At 40.5% G+C, this 14,026-nt stretch overlaps 2 protein-coding genes across 19 annotated transcripts in view; one reads left to right on the top strand and one right to left on the bottom strand.

The window, feature by feature from the left end:
- Positions 1-8,566, top strand: part of LOC308576951 (uncharacterized protein) — a 121,249-nt gene extending 112,683 nt beyond the window's left edge. For both annotated transcript variants that reach the window (XR_014003299.1, XM_081177072.1), the window contains one exon: positions 8,252-8,566. Coding sequence is in view for 1 of the 2 variants with exons in the window: in XM_081177072.1 (XP_081033198.1) it covers positions 8,252-8,275 (24 nt within the window). In the remaining variant the exon portion in view is untranslated. The remainder of the gene's footprint in view (positions 1-8,251) is intronic.
- Positions 1-14,026, bottom strand: part of NRG1 (neuregulin 1) — a 513,412-nt gene that overhangs the window by 72,346 nt on the left and 427,040 nt on the right. The window lies entirely within an intron of this gene.

Raw genomic sequence — 14,026 nt, 5'->3', positions numbered from 1 at the left:
AGGAAGAGAAGACATTATAGAAGTGTATGGTATGGGGACAGTCTTTTTAGAACCTGGCATCATCTAATGAAGCTGGAGGGCTGAGGAATCATTAGAACACAAACAGATCCCTGCTGGGTGAGGCTAAATGCCCATCTAGATCATTTTGCGAAAGCCCACCAGCAGAACCTGACTGCAACAGGTTCCACACCTGCAAGTCCCAGCAACTGGGATTCAGAGAGATGCTGCCTCTAACACCGGACGCACTGCATACCCATAATGGCTAGTAGCCAATGACAGCCTTATCCTTTATAACAGACAAAAGGAACGACCTATTCCTTGGCACAAAGTTAAAACATGGAATTCACTATGAGATGTGATGATGGCCACCCACCTGGATAGCTTTAAAGGAGTTTGGACAAATTCATGGAGAGGACAATGGCTTCTAGTCATAAGGCCTCTATGCTACTTCCACTAACGGAAAAGCAGCATGCTTCTGTATACCAGCTGTTGCGGGAACAGCTGTGGAAGAGGGAAGTTGTTTTCTGGGTTTCCCAAATGCCACCGCAGTGAGAATGGACGCTGGACTAGATGGGACTTTTGGTCTGATCTAGCGCAAAGTTCCGCATAACTTTCCTAAAACATTTCCAGCTCTCAATCATCTTCGTCATATTTTTTTCCCTTCCGTTTTATCTGATACTTTATAGTAGCTGTATCTGAAAGCTGAACCAAGGAAGGAGATGGCTACTTTGTTGTTTAATGTTCTTGTTTCATAGCAAACCTTGAGACTCCATGAAGTTTCTGCATTTCTCTGTACAGTGGTACCTTGGGTTACATACACTTCAGGTTACATACGCTTCAGGTTACAGACTCTGCTAACTCAGAAATAGTGCTTCAGGTTAAGAACTTTGCTTCAGGATAATAACAGAAATCGTGCTCTGGCGGCGCACTGGCAGTAGGAGGCCCCATTAGCTAAAGTGGTGCTTCAGGTTAAGAACAGTTTCAGGTTAAGAATGGACCTCCAGAACGAATTAAGCACTTAACCCAGGGTACCACTGCACTGGAGAAACCGTAAGCTGTAATGCACCCGTTTGGTGCTGATAGGTTCTGAGTGTTCTCTCACAGTGTTCTGCCAAGAATAAAAATGACAACTACAACAGAACAAGACTACACTGAAAAGTGCTAGACAGACAATAAAATGTGCCGTTCCTTTCAGACATGGAAGTGCTTCCGTGCATCATGCCATGTCTTAAAATCATAATGTGGCCGGGGGGGGGGGGGCTTTCCTAAGACATGCAATAATGAGGAAGGCCCACAAAGTAGCATTCGAAATTATGACAGCTATATGCAGATGAAAAAAAGAGGTGGATGATTACACTACAAAGAAAGGCTTGCCTTTTGTTAAGAAGAATCTCTTCCTTTGGAGAGAGGAGTGGGACACCTTCTGTCAAATGCTTTAAAAGAAGAAATGCTGGTAATCAAAACCAAAGCATGATATCCCCAAGACATTTTATTCAGAGAAGTGCAAGGCAGCCAGACCCATCTTTCATTTTCATTCTCATCCTGCTCTTACTTTCATTGCAGAATTTATTGGATGAAGTAGATGGGATGTCACTACAACTTCCCATCACAGATTTCCCCCCTTTTCCTGCTGCTGTGGCTGCCAGCAGTGAGTCAGCAGCAGAGACTAAGGGCCAGATCCTGTGCCATTCAGCTAACTTAGATTTACACCAGCCAGGCACCTATTGTTTACAAAATGTCACGCTCCTGACCTGCATTAACAGCGCCGTCTCAGAAAAATTATGCATGTTTTAAGTTAGGATGATATTCATGGATGCAAAACATCTATTACATTTGCCAGACAGGTGTGTGTTGCAGGGAGGGACCTACGTATAAAATCCCAAGGATAATAATAATATCCTGCCATTTATAGTTAAGCAGGCATGTTAAAAATCAGAGGTGGTGGAGGGAAGAGAAACAAAGAAGGAAACCAAATGGGGAATTCAAATGCCTACAACTTACTGTTATAGGCATTCAGGCCATTCTTTTTCTTTGCAGGTTGTAGGGATGATCGCAGAGTGGGCAGTGGGGTCCGGAGGGAGCACACTTCCCCACCAGCAGCCAGCCACAGTCTGCCTGCACGCGTGACCCTGGGGTGTGTAGCATACTCCCCCTCACAGACAAAGCCACGGCTGTCTGGAACATTGTTCCCTCTGTCTGACCTTTTGCGGTCTCAGTAGTCTGCGATGTCTGTAACCTTTGTCCCTGAGACCTTTTGTTTCCTTTGTCATACACTGTGCAAGGGGAAAATGACGCGGTGGAAACAGGTGTCAAAATAACCTTGTACCGCCCCACGATCTCGGGACCGAAGATGTGTAAAGGTCACAGCCCAAAATGTATCTGCCTGGCTTGCATATTTGTCTCAATAAAAGGAGGCTCTACAGGGCTGGCTGGCAGCTTGCATGCAGCCCACCTGTACGCAGCTCACATGATGATCAACACCTGTCTTGTGCCTTCACTTCAGCAGGTTTTTGTAAAATCCACACAGAACCTCATTTCAAGTCAGCCTGAATATCTACTTCACACACACACCTATTTTGGGCCCCAGTGATAGGCACTACACCATATCTGTCACTCTGCAGTGTCAAAACATTTCTTTCTCTCCTCCTACATATATGCCCTCATTATTTTCTCTCTTACACAAGTTCCGCAGCTGCCTTCTAGCTGAAGAAGCCCCCCCTAAGAAATACAGTTAAAATTTGCAATGACATTCTACCCTTAATACTGTGGCAATGAATCATGTAGATAAAGGCTTCCTTATAATTTCACTGGCAGTGCCTATGTTAAATAGTTAAGCCTTGCGTCATAACTACAAGGCGTTGTCCAAACGTTACATCAAATTTTTGTTGAAGTGAGGAAATAAGCTCTTTTATATTGCTTCTCCCTTATATACTGCTCCTAGTATCCCATTTTACATTTACCAACTGATGCTCAACACCTGCAAGTGTGAAACTAAATATTTGACTATTGATATTTGGCTCCATGATTAGGACATATGCATATTTCACATTTTCTCAGGAATAGTATTTTAGTATCTGGAATTCAGGTGGGGAGAAACAAGTATGGCTTGGGGAATGGAATGGCACTGATCAGGATCCTAAAAGGCCCATGAGTTTTCCTGAGTGCCAACATTTATATGTATAGTTATGTACAACAAATATGTACAATTTTTTTTAAAAAAACCCTCTGAAAAATGAATTACCATATTTTTCGCTCTATAAGACGCACCAGACCACAAGACGCACCTAGTTTTTGGAGGAGGAAAACAAGAAAAAAAAAATATTCTGAATCTCAGAAGCCAGAACAACAAGAGGGATCGCTGTGCAGTGAAAGCAGCAATCCCTCTTGCTGTTCTGGCTTCTGGGATAGCTGCGCAGCCTGCATTCGCTCCATAAGACGAACACACATTTCCCCTTACTTTTTTAGGAGGGAAAAAGTGAGTCTTATAGAGCAAAAAATACGGTATTTCATGATCTTCCCAAGACTGCCCATTAGATGTAGTAGCTTGGTAGTTAAGTGTGTAAACTACTCTGAATTAAATGTTGCACTTTCCAAGACCAGCAGTGGCATTTGTGGCTTCAACATGTTTCATTAGTACCCTCTATCCAGTTTTGTGTGAATGTTATAGACATGTGAAAGAGGGTCAAAGAGTTTCGTGAAGTTAAGATACTCAGCATTCCATATGAAGTATGCAATTCCACACCAATAACACAAGATGAGAAGGTTACAACACAAACTTTTACAGGTTTCTGCCCACAGCAATTCCTGTTGCAGACACAGAATGTTAGTTTTACAGAGTCTGACAAGTGCCATTGTTTGGAAAGGTTTTGTAAAGATTTGCCAAAGAAAGATATAGCAATTTCCTTCCTTTCCTTATCACTACACAACATTGCAAACCACTTCATTGCATTGTTCAGTGTCTCCTGATTCAAGGTTGTTTTTTTTTTAAAAAAAAATAAAATAAAATAAGAAGATTGACTCATGATAAGCAGAAAGAAGGGGAAGATTTTCTAAGGTGGTAGTGTAAGGGAAGCTGGTTTGGACAACTGAGAGGCAAATTATTAATTATTTAATAAATAAATAAATAAATAAATAAATAAGATAAATAGCAGTATTTTTGCTGAGTCAATTTTTATCTCATATTTCATTGCTCTTGTGATTTATGTAAGTAAGAATTATTCTAACAATGCAATCTTAAAAACAATACAACAAGAGATTAACGGATGTTGAGGTACTCACACACATTTAAATCTGCCATTACATGCTGGTAAAGTAGTGTGATAACTTTTAGCTGTATACGTATCTCTCTAAAGAATACTGATCTATTTAGTAAAAGGATACTATATTTTCTGTAATGCCTTAGTTGAAATGAACAAACTACCTACAAAGGGTAGCAGTTTGGATTCAGTTTGGATCCAGTTTAAAAGTGCAGCCCTAAACATGCCTACTCAAAAGTCCTATTGAATTCAATGGGGCTTATTCCCAGATAAGTGGATTTAGGATGACCACCAGTTCCAATTGAAATCAAGGGATACCGATTCAACTAATGTAGCCTGGATCACCCCAATGTTTTCAGAAAGTGGTGAGTTCTGGAATCATGTAGGTGTCGCTTTCTAAACTGTTATATATTACTTACTTTGGAGTTTAAATCTGTTACTATCCTTGCTATATATTGGTAGTTGCTCCTGCTCTATTATTGCTTATAAGTAGGGATGAAAAGATTTGTTAATGTTGGTTCTTTCCAGATCTCATTTTTCCAATCTTAATTTGTTCTTCAGTTTTCTACAGCAATTTGCAATTTGTATTTTAAAATTCCATGAAAATTCCCCAGCATTTTAGTGTGGATTTCTCCTAATAAACACATTTCCACGTGCAGTTTTGACTAACATAAACATTTTTGCAAAAAATCCTAAAATAATGCATTTTTAATGTTATTTTTACTAAGATATTACTTTTGTCTGACATTTGTCCGCTCTGCATGTGGCCAGCATGACTAAGCCGCTTCTGGTGCAACGGAACACCGACACCAGAGCAGCACACGGAAACACCATTTACTTTCCTGCCGGAGAAGTACCTATTGATCTATTTGCACTTTTTGGTGTGCTTTCAAACTGCTAGGTTGGCAGGAGCTGGGGCCAAGCAACGGGAGCTCACTCCATTGCAGGGATTCGAACTGCTGACCTTTTGATCGGCATGCCTTAGGCTCAGTGGTTTAGATCACAGCACCACCCGCATCCCCTTTCACAAGATATGAGTAAGTGCAAATTTCAAAGGATGGTTGTGATTTGGTTCCATCTTGTTTTGGAAAGTGAGAATTTGATAAATTCAGGTTTAAATTGGAACTGAATTTGATTTCTCCTCTATTCCTAATTGTAACTGATAAATGCTTTCAGAGAAACAAGGATGCAGAGATTACAAATGGCAATCTATGACCTGCAATTCACAGGCAGCTGCTTAGTCGCAAGAGTAATGTATCTTGGATATAGGATGCCTCTTTGAGAGGTTAGAAAACAAAACAGCATTTGGGGTTGTTGTTTTTAACAATACATTTCAGCTAGTCTCATAACTTTGGGGAAAATCCTGCTGCTGCTGAAATAAATGCTCAGCTACAATATGATTTTGTAGGAAATAGCTCTGCAGGCTCAGGTTTAAAACTAACCTGGTCTTGTGATCTTTGTCTCCAGCAGCTTAGTGTTAATGGACTAGAACACTAAAACTCCAGCTAGTGATAGGTTGTAAAATATCCTTAAAGACTTCAGTTTAGACCCATCTCTTAGAAGGGATTTTATTACAAAACAGATATTTCCCAAGGAGAGCAATCTTAATTATCAGATGAGAGCACAGTTGGTCAATATTCATTAGTATGTTGTGAAAAGAGGTGAATAAATCAAGGGACACATTTATAGACAGACAGACAGTTTTGATGATACTATTGAGAACTGTAGGCACTTTGCTCCATCATGGCTGAAGTTGAATGTAGGGAGTGGGGAGGAATTTGTTTAGTGGACTTTTGCAGTGGACCAACCTGATCTGATAGATGTTTCCCCTCAAACATGCATTTGAATTGGAACAAAATTCCCTATTGGATTATGCGTAAGAGAGAGAGAAGGTGTTGAAGGTCCTCACACCCCAAAAGTCATTTGAATACAGCAAAGCCTCAAACCAAATAAATATCCACAACCCTATTTAGATGCATGCATAAGGATGGTTGAAAGATGCCAAATAACAGCAATGGGGAAAAGTGGAAATTAGAATTTTTGAAGTATTTAATGGTGAGCATATTTGGCCATTCTGGAAATATTTCTGCAGAGAAGTTATTTGCATTTCTTTAAATTGCATAAACATTACCATTTATTGACTTTATGGTTTAATTGGCAAAGAAAGTGGAATAATGAGATGATTTTAAAGGCTTGATTCTAAATTTATACTTGGTAGTAAGTCTCACAGGGTAGGACCGATAAATATGCTTTAGACTGCAGCCATAAGAGATTAATGCTTTTGATCTGCTTTTCCTTCTGTTTGCTTCCAGTTGATATGAGGCAGTAGCCAACAGCATTCTACTTTATAGCAGTATGTCATTTTGGCCTTGTAAAAGCTCCCCTCTGCCCCAGATTCAACCAGAAAACAAATCCACAATTGAAAGACGTTTTTTATTCATGTCCAATGGCAATTGATAAAGATTCTCTACTACTACAAAGTGATTTTGTGCTAATATCAGATAACTTAAGCATGATACAGAATATCGCACAATATCCTTCTAATGTGCAAGTTACCACATGCCTTTTAGAAGTCTCATAAATCGTACACAAATTATAGAACAGATGAAAGCAAGAAAAAGCTTTTATTTACCCCTGATATTTCAGGCTGCGATTGCAAAGCTGCTAACTTTACAATGTTTATATGGTTGTTCCTGCCATTTAAACAATTTATTTTAAGATCTACTTGTGATCGTCCAAAATCTGTTGGTAGGCAATATTCCTAACCAAACGTTGCTTAGTAGTTTTCAACTGTTTGGATTTGATGTACCCAGCAATCTCGTGCTAATTCTAGGGAACATATGAACACTGAAAATAGTAGGAGGCACTTGGATGTTCCAAAGGGCTTGTTAATGGCTTTTCATCCTGATGTACAAACTATGGCTACATTAGATGGGCATTAACTTGTGAATACACACTGCTAGTAATAACCCCCAAGAGAGTACAAATCATTATATTTTTAAAGCTATTTGATGATGTATTCCTTCCTGTGTGATTCCATTTCACCCCAGTACCCCATTAATACATTCAGAATGTTAAATGTGGGTGGGGGTTGCAGCAAAGTTGAAAGCAACAGACATACTCCTGCTAAAGTGTTTTCTCCCCTTAAGCTTTCTGATTTCATTCAAGCATGTGCATAACTCCCCCACTCAAATCAGTGAAATTAAAAGTGCTTAATTTTGATTGGATTGCATCCTACCTTTGCAACATCAAGTAAAGATAAGGGAGAGCGGATTGGCTGTGATCTGCTACAGGAAACATGCTATACAGTACTATTCTACACTGAATAGTGCATTGAAACACACCTAGATTATGGAAATTATATACAGGCTATGTTTGCACCACTGAGACAAGAGTTATTGTCAGAGCAACTGCAAAAAAATGACCAGGAATACATCTGCAAATTCTGTAAAACATTTTGCTAACAAGGGCTAACAGGTACATTATCATAGTACCTGAGGGCATAGAATCAGCCAGTCATGTACCACTGTAAGTTTCTAGCTCCAATGTTTAGATGCAGAAACAATGCCCAGGCATGGGTGGCTACATATATATTAAGACAAGCTTGACTTGTCAATCTCCTGATATCATTGCTTGAGTAATAAGAACCCGTCTTATGCCTGCGACTAAGTTGTTTTAAACTGTTTTCTAATATTGTGCTTTAATTGTTGCAACTGGGACCTTAGAGTGGAGGGGTGGGCAAATAATAATAATTAGTAATAATAACAACAACATTTTGTTGGCACAACAGTTTATATACTCCACCCTAAACATTTATTTTTCAGATCAGCAATCTTTGGTTATGGTTAAAAGGAGATAAAACCCTGCTCAGCGGAAGCAGTACAGTGCAGGAGGCCTGAAAATAAACACCAACTGGAGAGACAGTAGAAAATACATCAGCTGCATATAATTGGATTGTATATTTATGATGGTAATTCCTTTCCGTTTACTCCAAGGTCATCCAAAGGTTGAACAACTGAATGTCTTATTATACTCAAGACGTTTCTTATTGGTTAACATTTCCAAAACTCAAGAGACAGCAATTGAGGATAGGTAGGATGCAATTGCTGAGATCTACCACAATCTAGAAACCCGACCCTACTATTCTTGGTTCTGAAGGTGCAGGTAGGCCAAATGCACCAACACAATCTGTTTTTCATTTACAGTTTACGTTATCATTAATATATCTTTTTGAATGTGTGACAACTTCAATACGATATTTTGCTACATCACGAAGTCGATGCACTGGAAGCAGATGAGGCCTTTAGAAAAATGAGGCAGGTACTGAATAGGCAGGCTGTGCTATTTAGGTGCTCAGACTTCTATTCAAGTAACAGCCGCCTTCTTTGTGAGATTGTACAGATAGTTGTCCCAGATGATGTACAATCTGACCTTGCCCTAGCCACCTGAACTTGCTGTGCACTGTTCACTGTAGGCTTCTGATCCCTGTTCAATCTTCTCCAAGCCCTGTGTAGGCCCATACTCTGTCTGCAACAAGGAAAATTGGGGAAGTGGCCATTTCTGGCAAAAAAATTATAATGCAGACCAATGAATCGTCTAGCTGTTGCCATCCCTATCTCTGCAATAGATGAATAGATGCAGACTACGGTGGATGGGAACTGGAGTCCAACAACATATAGAGGAGCACAGATTCTCCATCCTTGATCTATTGCCTCCTGTGCAAGCCTTCTATTTAGCATGAGAGATATACAGAAAACAACAATTTCTCTTGATTAGAAATACAGTTCACAACCCATATCTTTGAGCACGTCTGACACTTCTTATGGGGGTTGACAAACAGACACAGGGACTGAAAATATACAGGACTAATTCAGAATAATAATAAAAAAAATCCCCTTGAACAGCAGCAACAATGGAAAATTGTTGACCTTCCTTGATTAGATAACTCTTATGTTGGAGCCAAGGGCTAAATGTGCAGGAAAAGTACACAGGGTGCATATAACATTTGTAACTAGTCACACAGCACTTTCTCAACATGGATGGAAGACTTAAGTTTCCCTAGCTCGAATATACTATGATGTATTATTTCTGTGTTCCTGCAGCTGTCTTGGTAAATTGGAGCCCACAGACTAGAGGTTAAAAATCCAGTGAGGAGTCTGGACTAGAATGAGATTCATGGAATGCAGGATTCAGTGAAGATTAGAATTCTTGAAAGCAAGGGAGGTTGGTGGTAGAATTTTCAGGACCCCGGACAGAGCTCAGCTTCAGGGCTCAATGCTTTCATTCTCAAGTGATCCATCTTATGTTCCCAGAGACTGACTACACACCTTTCAGGTTCTACTTCCCTGCTGAGGTCAGAGCCTTCCCAACCTAGAGCCTAGCATTTTGTCAACTTTCCACAAGCAGCCACTTTGCCTACACTGTCACACTAGCACTTTGATGGTAATGGGCTCAAGGGCTGCAGTTTCTGGGGGCCTAGGAGTGGAGGTTGTAGCGATATCTAGTTCTTAAACCCTATGTCTCCTCGGTCAGCAACAATGGCACCTCAGTCTATGTGTCTGGGTCACTGCTGATCTTGGGATTGTGACAAAAGCCTAGAGGCAGCTTTTACAGCTTCTCTTCCTGACATCATATGGAATCCACACAGGGAAAGTCATGGTAATTTTATTGTCCCAAACCTTGCAGCCTAGCGAAAGAGTGTTTCGATAGAGTACAGGCTTAATCAAATCAATCCCGAATTTCTAGCTGAGGCAAGTGTTTCGTGACTGTTTTTGCTCATGGCAGCAGGAACAATTAAATTGGATGCAATGGCATCTATGATTATTAAGAGGCAAACTGGCAGAGGAAGAAAGGCTTATTTCTAGCTTCCTCTCCTCAATTTCTGCTTTAAAGGTAACATACTTGCAGTGCACCAGAGTTATTAAATGGACCAAAGCAATGACAACATCAGTCAAGGACAAAGCTAAGAGTGTTCTCAGTGTCTTCATGACATGGAAACAGCCACCTTTTTCCACATTCCTAACTAATGGCTTCTCTGTCAAGCCAATATTGATGAAAAGGGAATATTTTCCTATGTTTTACACAGACTGATACTAGTCTCTCACTAAGATTGCTTGGATTAGGGATGCAGCAGAACTGAATTCAGTCTGATTTGAAGCATTCATTCTATTCCCAGTGGCGTTGCTGGTTTGCTTCCCAGTATTTGGAAATTTGTTAAGTCTTTTCTGACCTGTACCAATCTGTGCAAACTAATAATGACAATAAAATGATGTCCGGAACATGGTATTATTTTCTTTGCATATGAATGCAAAAACCTGCTGCTTCTAAAACAAGGATAAATAAAAGCTCCTCTGCCATTATACCATTTGGTGGTATATAGTTCACAAATATCTCAGGGAGAAGGAGAGACCAATCTCTCCAAGATCTCAGTCCCATTTAGCATGCAGCTCGAAGGGCTAACTCTGCAGTGACATTTCAATCACCAACACTATTTTTTCTCCGAGACTGAAGCCCATTAGTGTTCTAAACTGGAGTACTTCCCAATGCTCGGTTGAAGCAAGCACTTTGCTGACAGTTAGGGGCATAATAAATCTTACCACAAAACTCAGGCTGATATTCTCTTAGATGATTAAATAGTTAGGCCCAGGGAAAAAAATGACACAATTCAAGGGTTGCTTTTAACCCAGCTAACACATAAAAAATGAAAAGTGGCAGTATATCTCGTACCTCCCCCTTCTTTCCATCATCACCCCCCAAGAAGAATATGAAGTGCTGTCCCCATATTATAGCCTAATGCATAATTCAAAAAGCCAACTGTATTTAGGAGCAGACAGGCAGCTTCGCCTACCTTCAGAATGTCAAACAGCATATGTCTGATCTGAAGGCTTTTGAGTCACGTTTGTCTAGCACTGTTTGAAAAAAAATAAAAATAAAGTACAAATTCTGCAATACAGATTTATTCAGTTTTATATCCCACCTTTCTTCCCAATCAGGATCACATGATGGCTAACATAAAACACTACACTAATCTTGAAAAATAAAAATAAATCATCCTCAAAAACAACAGGAAAAAATACCCCCATAGCATCAATCTCTCCTCAAAAGACTGGGCAAATGGGTGAGTTTTCACATTGCACCTGAAAGTAGCTGGAGTGGGGAACCACCTGATTTTACCTGGGAGGGAGTTCCATAGGCAGAATCTCTCCCAATGATTCCAAAGTCCAGGTCAGAAGGTACTGAAAAAGTGCTCCTTCATGTAATTCGTTCTATGTAACAAAACTGTGTGATAGTTTACATTCCAAAACTTTATTAGCCTCCAGCTAGGCATTTGTGGTGGGACACGGGTGGTGCTGTGGTCTAAACCACTGAGCTTCTTAGGCTTGCCAATTGGAAGGTTGGCGGTTCAAATCCCCGCAACGGGGTGAGCTCCTGTTGTTTGGTCCCAGCTCCTGCCAACCTAGCAGTTCAAAACACGTCAAAGTGCAAGTAGATAAATAGGTACCGCTCCGGCAGGAAGGTAAACGGCGTTTCCGCGTGCTGCTCTGGTTCCGCCAGAAGCAGCTTAGTCATGCTGGCCACATAACCCAGCAAAACTGTCTGAGGACAAACGCCGGCTCCCTTGGCCAGTAAAGCAAGATGAGCGCTGCAACCCCAGAGTCATTCGCGACTGGACTTAACTGTCAGGGGTCCTTTACCTTTTTACTCATTTGTGAACAAAGGACAATTCCTAGTTGCATTACAGCATTGTTTCCAATGACTGTTACTCTTAACTGACACCTTTCCCATGAACGTTCATCTGAAAAGATTTTTCCAGAACCCTTCGGTATTTCATTCATGTTTCTTGAATGCCTTTCTTAATCGTAGTGTCACTAATTGTGCTTTAAAACTAACCAAGTCAAGTGAGACTGCAGGAGGCTTGGAGAGAGAAGAACAATTCTGAGATCAATTACCCTTGTAGGCTGTGCATTAAAATTAAGCAGGATAAAACCATTTGAGCTCATTCTGCAGCTGGATTGCATGTTTCTCTCTCTCTCTCAAGGTAAACTGGTAACAAATGAAATGAAGGGGTGTTTATGCTGCTCTTCATGAATACTGAATGTTTGTGCTGGCACTACTGTCAGTCACAGTACTGTCTCACTATTTAAGAAGGAAGTTCCATACTGTATTATAGTATTGACATGATGGCTAATATAAAACAGTATGTTTTAGGACCCACATTTAATTGGAAAATTGAGGATTAATGCAGAAAATGCCTAAGGTGGAATCACTCATTCCAAAGTTCCCATAGGAAAAAAAAAATCCCCTCATATTTTAAGGAGACTAGGTTCTTTTTCTATATACACTGAGCTTTTTTAAAATAAAAAAAGTAGTCAAACTTGTAATTGCCCAGCCTCTAGTTCTCAAGCAGTGCAGTCCAGAATATATTGTTTGTGCAAAATAGCCCTGTGGGGTAGCTTAAAACGAGATGTGCACAATCTAAGTTTTGTGGGCAAACCTCTGGGATAATTCCAAATGGAGACATGGGGGTATAAGAAAAGTGTGATGTGAGCAGAGAGAAAAAAGATTAGGTTAACAGATGGGAATGCGTAGGGACTGAGCACATTGGCTATATAGCATAGTGAAAAAGAAGGCTGATCGCCGAAGAATTGATGCTTTTGAATTATGGTGCTGGAGGAGACTCTTGAGAGTCCCATGGACTGCAAGAAGATCAAACCTATCCATTCTTAAGGAAATCAGCCCTGAGTGCTCACTGGAAGGACAGATCCTGAAGCTGAGGCTCCAGTACTTTGGTCACCTCATGAGAAGAGAAGACTCCCTGGAAAAGAACCTGATGTTGAGAAAGATGGAGGGCACAAGGAGAAGGGGACGACAGAGGACGAGATGGTTGGATAGTGTTTTCGAAGCTACCAGCATGAGTTTGACCAAACTGTGGGAGGCAGTGGAAGACAGAAATGCCTGGCGTGCTCTGGTCCATGGGGTCACAAAGAGTCGGACACGACTAAACGACTAAACAACAACAACAACAATAGTGAAAAATGCTATGATCACAGAGAACCTGACCAAAAGAACCTGTGGTGGTACATGGACAGAAGGGTGGGGTAACAGAGCCTGAGCTGGAACCCAGATCAGTACTATTCTCTAAATGCCAAGCTCCACCAGCATTCCTCTAGTTTATAAAATACAAGCCAACCCCCCCCCCGCCCAAATCAATAATCTCTGTATTTGAATGAAACATGGGAACATATAAAGCTGCTTTACAATGAGAGAGATCAATGGACCATCTAGCCCTATGTGGTTGACACTGAAGGGCAATTTTCCAGCAGGACTCTCTCTCTGGAGATGCTGGGGCTGCATGAAAGGATGCGCTGTCCCACTGAGCTATGGGCCTCCCCCGAAATGTTTTCAAATTGTAGTTGCAGTCCTACTCATTGACATGTAGGCTCTAAAATAGTGCAGATTATATATTTTATCCCTTCCTTCTTCAAACAGGGAAAAACTTGGTGCAACCAAAAAGATTCCTATCCTACTGTTATCAATACAGCTAAGAAATCCAACTAAAGTTATATTCTAAATCTATTTTTGATTCGAACAATTCTCTGATATCCAGAATATTGTGCTATGTATCCCCTAATTAATAGTGGTAGTAATATACAGTAGTACCTCAGATTAAGAACTTAATTTGTTCTGGAGGTCTGTTCTTAACCTGAAACTGTTCTTAACCTGAGGTACCACTTTAGCTAATGGGGCCTCCCGCTGCTGCCGCACGATTT

The sequence above is a fragment of the Podarcis bocagei genome (assembly GCF_964188305.1).
Source record: "Podarcis bocagei genome assembly, chromosome: 17".
Lineage (NCBI taxonomy): Eukaryota > Metazoa > Chordata > Lepidosauria > Squamata > Lacertidae > Podarcis > Podarcis bocagei.
Note: the sequence above shows the minus strand (reverse complement) of the source record. Positions and strands in the feature narration are given on the sequence as shown.